At 41.1% G+C, this 8416-nt stretch overlaps 1 protein-coding gene across 1 annotated transcript; it reads right to left on the bottom strand.

Moving 5' to 3' along the window:
* Positions 1–5821, bottom strand: LOC117451201 (uncharacterized). Its single transcript, XM_071204872.1, has 22 exons — positions 5718–5821; positions 5570–5640; positions 5391–5486; positions 5182–5306; positions 4636–4779; positions 4470–4556; positions 4218–4382; positions 4050–4146; positions 3749–3966; positions 3657–3667; positions 2880–3025; positions 2394–2602; positions 2196–2313; positions 1869–2068; positions 1686–1800; positions 1440–1603; positions 1272–1369; positions 1062–1192; positions 708–897; positions 482–623; positions 277–397; positions 1–206 (listed from the first exon to the last, which is right to left on the bottom strand). The coding sequence occupies exons 1-22, from the start codon at positions 5735–5737 to the stop codon at positions 136–138; spliced, it is 2739 nt and encodes a 912-aa protein (XP_071060973.1). The 5' UTR covers positions 5738–5821; the 3' UTR covers positions 1–135.
* Between the last annotated feature and the right edge of the window lie 2595 nt (positions 5822–8416).

Below are 8416 nucleotides of genomic sequence, written 5' to 3'. Positions count from 1 at the left end.
AAATATACGACTCGTTATTGTCATCCATCAATATAAAAGGCAGTACAGTACATTCATTGATAAAACTGTTCCCCTGGTCCCAAACAAAACAACATAAGGTGCAAATGACAACATGTAAACACTTGTAGAAAATATTCAAAGGTTAGACAGAATAATTGCCCCAGAGGAGATCTGCCTTTGGCGTGTTGAGTCGGTGCTTCTTCGCTCTGCAAAACAAGTAAAGATTACCAACTGCACATCCAGAGCGACTACATTTGTTCAGACTCGGTCACTTACCCTTTTTTACACCTGCAGGTCTTGAGTAGCTCTGACCTGGAGGATGCACACACTGGCCTCTGCAGGAACCATCTGCCTGGCTGCTTGTGTCACAAATCACTGCATCACAGTGGACATAGATCTGTGGACAGACAGGATGATTTATTACACATGGCTACATGCAGCAGTGGCCAAAAGACTCCAGATTTGGATTTACAAGTCTTACCTGGTCTTTCAGAACCTCGTCATCTTTAGTGAAAGTGAACATCTTTACAGAGAACCGCTTGATGTGGGACGGGACTAAAACTCTGGAGCCACTCACAACGGGATGGAAAATGGTTGCATAGCTGTCATTGCGATTCTCACAGCTAGTGAAGGAATTCGAAAGTTAAAATAAAGCAGCAGTTAAACAAATGAAATGAGAGTAGTTAGTTAGTTTTAAACAACATTACCTTTCCACAATGATGTCCCAGCTTGGCAGAGATGTCCTATCTTCATAAAGGGTTGCCCAACAGTTCTCAACAATGAGTTCCAAGCTCGGGTCGGTAGAATGCATCAGCTCCACCTCAAAATACAGAGGCTGCTGCAGATATTTCACCACTGGATAATCCTCTGCTTGGTAGAAGAGCTCGTAGGATGGATCTGCAGGAGAGGAGTCCCGTTAGAGACAGGAGGCCTGGACATTTACAGTTTCAAACCTTTATTTAATCTGATCGGTCCATTGAGATCATAGATCTCTTTTTCAAAGGAGACCTGCAAACAGTGTTTTGTATGCATGAACAAGATGTTGTAAAATTCCACCATGCCTTGGGAAAGCCTCATCTGCACCATCAGCTGCCCGGTGCCGATCTCTGCAGCGGGCTCATAGGTTCTTGGTTTAGCGCTGAAGGCAACAGTCTGAGTCTCATTGACCACATAGAAGCAGGAAATAGTTTGCCTATTGGGGGAAAAAAAATATATATAAATGCATACATTGAAGGTGTTCATCTCCAATTAGACATAATCAAATATTTTACCTGTAATCGGGATCAACTGGTGATGTGTTTGCTGCTCCTTTGGCGTTGTTGTAAGACAGGCGGATCTCATTTTCATACATCATGTAGTTGTCAAAGAACTATTTAACAACAAAACCGCATTAACATTTGACAAAACCTTTTTGATATTTAAATGCGATTCACACTCACCGTTCTGGTGGTTCCACAGGTATCCACCCTGAAGGAGAAATATGCAAAGCGATCGTCGCTGAACTGTGGTGTGCAGGACTGGTCCTTTAGCGTCAGCTGACTTGGCTCCAGATCACGAGTCGATTCAACCTTCACAGCGGTCATTGTGCCATTGGGGTGGCACTCTGGAGGAAGAAGCAGGCAATGTGTAAAGCAACACACATCAATAAATTAAAGCAGCAAATATACTTACATGTTCCATCTTACCTGTTGCTTTTAAGGGGAAGTAGCAAGCCAGATAGAGATCAGCAAGCACCCAGTCGTTTGCACGCTCCAACAGAAGCAGGTCAATTCTGGATTTGACTGATTCTGCAGTGAGCAGCTGTGGAAAAGAAAGTAAAGTTAGCCAATGCAGAAGATCTATGGTGGGATTTTGTAGTTTTGACATACCTCGAAAACAGCGTCCTTGGCAGTGTATGGCAGAATGAGGCTGAGGTGTGTGCCGTTCTCATAGAAATTGTAGTCTTCAGCCATCTCAGCCGTCAGCTCTCGAGGTCCAACGATAGCCTTTAAATTAGAGCCGTGACTCCCGAACTTCACGCTGATGTAAAACTGGTTCTGGTCACAGGTGCCAGCCATGATGGGTAGCACTAGAGCAGCAAAACAGGCATTATCCATTTGATTGTGTTGCTTTTACTCTTATATAAGTTTCATTTAATTTTAGAAAACATAATTTTCATTAAGATATTGTCAAAAGCAAATTCAATATGATCTCACCAATATCCTGCAGAGAGGCCTGCAGGTCGACCGGGAGACCAAAAGGAGTTTCTTCAGGCAGGACGATCAACCCAAAGATCAGAGGGAGGAAGTAGGATGTAACCAAGCGCTCAGGATTCTGCAACAAATGAAATAAAAGCTCAGCAACACTGAAAATATGCTGGTAAAAAGTGATATTTTGAACCTATAATGTCATACATGTTTTAAGACAACATCGGCATCAAAGGGCACTTGAAGAGAGAAGCTCTTGGAGCCATTAGCCAAGCTGTGTTCCTGGACTGTGAAGCCTTTGGCATTGCTCTCCTCAACAGTGAGGACCCCGGTGGAGAAGGTGATGTTCCTCAGCTCAACGTCATGGAGGAAGGTTCCCAAGAGAACGCTGAATACCCGAGTCTCTGGGACAGTGTCTGAGGAACAGAAAGTGGCAGGTTTACAACTTCTAAACCAGCCTCAACATTGATAGAGAAACTTTGAGTAGTTGGATTGAGTGCTATTTAAAAAAACAAAAAAGTGCCCTTTGTAAGCAAAAGTAGATGTTGTACTTGGCTTCAAATCCCATCCAAACACACCATTTTGCAAAAACTGAAGACTTTATTTAATGGGTTTAGCAGTCATTAGGATATATCCGAGCAAGCCCGAGTTCAAATGTCATTTTTTTCATACCTACTAGAACATTTGACTTACCATCCAGGATTTGGGGAGATTGAGGCATCAGAGGGGTCATGATGGGGAACAAAACCTTGTATCTGGCATCATCTTGGGTGTCATCTTCCCTCCACAGTACCTCGAGCATGGGCTCCACAAAGTAGGTGATGTGGTACTGGTAACTTTTTGATAAAGCTTATAGTTAGGGCTGATTAGATTCAGCCCCTAGTTTTGCTGATATAGGCTTAGTTTGTCGGGGGACATCTTACTTCTTCCTTCTCTCTGTCTATACCCGTGTACACTCATGTTCCGATTAACCCAGCTTCCCCAAATGTCTTTCTTTTTGGTGTCTATATACGCTGGGATCCGGAGTCATGGATGATCCTGCGGTCCTGTGTCCTGGATCGCGAGCGCTGGATCTTGAGTCGTGGCTGTGGTCCTGGATCATAGGTCCTCGATGGATATCCTCGTGGATTCATCTTCCTATTATACACACATGCATTTCCAAACATTTGGACTACCTATGTTGCAAATGTATTATCTTTTCAATTTACACACGGCATCTATTGCACGTCTGTCCGTCCTGGGAGAGGGATCCCTCCTCTGTTGCTCTCCCTGAGGTTTCTCCCATTTTTCCCTTTAAACTGGGTTTTCTTTGGAAGTTTTTCCTTGTACGATGTGAGGGTCTAAGGACAGAGGGTGTCGTATTGTCATACTGATATTCTGTACACACTGTGAAGACCACTGAGACAAATGTAACATTTGTGATATTGGGCTATATAAATAAACATTGATTGATTGATTGATTGATAATCTGGGGCATGGCTCTGCAATAATTCATGACATTTCAATAAAACATGCAAATGCACTAGTGACTCTTGCATTTCTAATCTAGAGATTTCCCCAACCTTGTAGTAACCATCAGGCGAGCCCACTGGGATCTCGACGACGATGTGGAAGTCTGTGGTGCTCAGTGTGTACCCCCGTGCGGCCATCTGAGATCTATCAAGCCTCTGCCCGTTGATTCCCATGTGCATTTCTGAGACTGTAATTCTGCCGTCCAACAAAGGAGTCACACGGCGAGGTACGTGCCAAGAGACCATATCCTCGGTGAAGAGGACGCCACCTGTTAATGACAAATGGAGCTGTTGAGTTTAACTGTGCAACAATTAAGCTCACTGTGAAGGCAATATGTTGCTCAGGACTCACCTTTGGGACAAGCAGCTGCCAAGTTCACTACATTCAGACCCTGTGGTGCCATGTAGTAGGCGCTCACCCTGAAAACTTCCATGGGGACTCCAGCCACCTAAAGAGAGGAGAGGTTTACTATAATTGACATGGAGGGAAAGAAACACTGTATAGGAGTGTGTTGCTTACATCCTCTGAATAACTCTCTGCTGTATTGTACGGGCTTCGCATAACCAGGCGACTAGTGGTAGTTTTGGCAGCGTAGCCGGCTTGTTCAGCCTCTTGCAACACCATGGCCACTGGTTCTGGGGTGTAAAACGTCATCTTCCAGATACCTTGTGATGCACCAGAGGCCTACAGGAAAGAACAAATAATAATTAAATCCTCATTGGTGTAGGGAGGAACTAAACTGTAGTATCTGAACGGTTTAATTCAACATACTTCAAGCTTGGCGTTGAGCTTCTCGTCTTTACCATCCCGAGTCTGACCCTTAGCTTCAGCATCAAGGTTAGCCATGTGGTGCGAAACCTAAAACAGAAGATGGTGGTTTTAGCATTCGTTTCCATACACACAAGATGGTGGACTCGTCAATGTAAAGATGACCTACTTCCATGTAGTTCCTGTCGCAGTGGATCTCCCTGGAGGCCCAGCGAGTGTAGCTGCAAGTCTGAGACACATCATGACTGACCACGTCTGATGGATTCTCGCCGTACATCTGGAGTCTCAAGCCAACGTTAAATGTAGCATCATCCTATAAATATAAAAAAAAACTAAATTAAGTGAAACTCCCCAATATTCTTTGGTTCCAGCTTCTTTGTCATTGAAAATGTAATATCCTTGCCTTCAGGGACACATTTGAAGTCTAAATGGATATAACAAACAAGTCCAGAAAGTACCCAGTAGATTCATTGAGGAATACAGCTTTGAGTGGAGCAGTGCTAATATTTTAGGGATGTGCCAAACAAAAAAGGGAAATGCACTTTGGGTTTTTTAACGGTAAGGGGTTACAAATAAATTCAGGGAAACACAAAAATGGGAGCAACCATGTGTTTGTTGAGCCATTAATTCAGTCACTTGAGACAGAATTAGCACAGCTACACTTGGTAGAAAATTACATTGAATGCTGTTAAAAACACTTTAGCTCAAAACAAACCTTGTTGTCCACAAAGCAGCCCATGAGGGAGGTGTAGATTCTGGTGTTACCCCACGGGTCAGATTCCATGCTGTATCCACACTGAGCAGCCATGCTAGGTGTTAACAAAATGTGCTTGGTGCCATCTGAGGGGAGAAAATAAGCTTTGTCTGGGACCCCTTTCCTCAGTGATGAACCAATCAGCTGCATTATTAGCAGTTAATACTTACTGATAGCCTCCACCTCAAGCTGGTTTCCCACTGCTAAAGCCTTGTCCAACGACAGTCTCATTACATTTGCGGCACAGTCAGACCTTAAACCACTGCCTGTTAAAAGAAAAGGCTTGTGAGGAGAATGTAAATCGACTTAATATGCTGTGTAAAATGACTTAATGAGAATTGAAGCTTACTTGACTGCGAATTTAGCTTCACATTAGGCCTGGCTTGACACAAGATGATAGCTGCAGCCATCCATAACAAACTTGAACACATAAAACACATCATTTAGAGAAAATTAAGTACACACATAGAAAGAAATATACAAGAAATGTAACTTACATGTTCCCAAGCCTCAGCATGTTGCAGTAAAACCAAAAATAATACAGTCAGTATCAGAGCTTGGCAATGTCCAGCACACCTTCCAACAAAAACACAAGTCTAAAAGGAAGGGGACTGGATGATTAACTGAGACATCAGCAGCTGCTTTATATTCCACTTAACGACAAAGCACAGGTGAGGCTTGTTAAGAATTCTACACACACACACATACACACACACACACACACACACACACACACACACACACACACACACACACACACACACACACACACACACACACACACACACACACACACACACAGGGTGAGCTGATGTATGCCTAGTTTATTAAGAACATATTGTAAAAACATATGTATGGAAAGGAAAAACACACATTTTTAGTGTAAAAAAAGTATTTATTGTTCACCAAAAGTAGATTTGTATTTGATATATATTACTTTTTTATATTTGAAGAAGCAACAAAAATAATCCACAGTTAATAATAAATGAAACTTTTCCTTAAAATCACATGTGCTTTTGATTTTTCCTTTGAGCCTCCTTATAATGACTGTAATCTAACACTTGATTATTGTTTGTATATATTCTCAAGCCACTAAGGATGCACTAACATTTATTACAGACAGTAAAACCCGAGCTTATCGTTTCACCCGGGTCGATGTTTCTGCTCTGTCCAATTATGCAATGATATATGTTCATTTATGAGGCCGTAACAATATGTTCCAACTCGAAGAGTGTTGAGTCAGTGCAGAAGAAGGAATAATCAATGCTCTGCTTAACAAAAACCATATCAAAATGTCCCTGTGGGATTTCTACTTGGTTTCATAGGTTCAAACTGAATGTTTTTGCAGCAATAGTTTTATTTTCATTGTTTCTGTTCCTTGTGTAGGTTATTTTGTCTGTGGTTTGTGTTTACTTTAAGGTTAATCTTCATTCTGATATCTTTAATCAAAGGGTTCATGTTCGGATCAAATACAATTCCAAGTTTCTATATGATAGCTGTACATTATTGTAAATAATTTGACAAAACTTGACAAATTGTTTCTTCAAGCCAACAGATTTCAGGATTTATAAAAAGGTATATTCTATAGTTTATGGAGTTGTCAGTATCCCCTGTCTATCTTCTGCTGCTGGTCCAGAAGTGTCTGTTTCAGGCTCACTTTGGCATCTTCAAAATCTGGATTAATCTTCAATACTTGTTGGAAGTCACTCTTGGCGTCGTCGAAAAAACCTATAAGACATTACAAATGTTCATAGATAAATGTCATGGTATGTAATGTACTGCCAAACTAGCTCATTAAGAGTCAGCAGTTTTATGTTCTGGGCATCATGAGAACAAGTGAGTACACAGCTCCATCTGGTGTTAAAAGAAGAACATACAGACTGACTCAAACACACACATTAACCCATCTAATGCTGGGACCGCACCACAACACAGTTAATGACAGATGTTATAGATCTATATTAAAAGAGAGCTGGTTGACTTCTAAAGAAAGAGTCACTGCCACAAGGTATTCTGCTAAAACAACCAACAGGAAGCTTGTGGAAAGGCTATTTAAAGAAAGCTTAGTTTCTATAGTTCACTGAGCCAGCGCTGTGATATTTTGATTGATCATTTTACCAATCTATGTAACTATACCACAATGTGACTCCAAATCAATGCAGCATTGGATTAATACACCTCTTTTTTTATAGGATTTTAGTCATTCTATTTTATTTTGTTTCCTTTCTGGCATCATGTGAAGCATTGTCCCCCCAAAGCAAACCAGAGGCCTGTACTACGAAGCTGGTTCAACCTGACCTGGATATGTTTGAGTTAGCCGGTTGGCCTAATCCAAAACATACGCGCTCTCGCTAAACTGTACTACGAAGCGAGTTATCAAGTGGATCGCTCAAGCCAGCCGTGTCCTATCAAGTTAGGTGCGCGTTCACATGAAAGGAGTGGTATTTGGAGCATTCGAGTGTTTGAATGCGTACATTAACAGGTTTATGAAATCACTGCCCCGTCTAAAACACGAGTGGATCTGACTTTAATTACATTTGTCTCGAGTGTTTCATCAACTTAATGTGTTGCTGAAAATAATACTTCTGCATACAGTATGTGACACTGTGAGTGTTGCACGGATACGGCTCAGCTGACTCAGATAAGGAAATATATGATACATTATGAAGTGATATGCCGCGGACTGTTCTGTTACTTTGATCCGGTTACTTATGTTGTGGCAGATATTTAATTAAGCTTTCTTAACGCTAATGTTATAATAGTCAGATTGCTCTGAAGATGGGAGGTGATATTCTATTAATGTTCACGTTCACACAGATTCAGTTGTCATGACAATATTCATATCAAATAGAAAAAGCCATTTAAATGTACAAAGAGGTGTATCCTTCTCGTCTAGTTATGTTGTACAATGCTGCATTTATTTGGGGTCAATAGGTCACATTATATGGAAGCTATTGTAAAAAAAACCGTTTTATTTATTTTTAGTTTTATAATAATCTAAAAAGAAAAAATTGACTAAAATCCACAAGAAAAGAGGTTCTGACAGTTAGTGAAGCAGACCTAGAAAACACAAGTGAATATCAATCCAATATCCAACCTATATATACAATTATTTTGACATTTATTTTGAAGCAAAGCGGAAGTGAATTTGTTTTACTCTGTCAGGCTTGAAAATAACAGATAACTCTATCTCCTG

The sequence above is a fragment of the Pseudochaenichthys georgianus genome, chromosome 1 (assembly GCF_902827115.2).
Source record: "Pseudochaenichthys georgianus chromosome 1, fPseGeo1.2, whole genome shotgun sequence".
NCBI classification, from domain to species: Eukaryota; Metazoa; Chordata; class Actinopteri; order Perciformes; family Channichthyidae; genus Pseudochaenichthys; species Pseudochaenichthys georgianus.
Note: the sequence above shows the minus strand (reverse complement) of the source record. Positions and strands in the feature narration are given on the sequence as shown.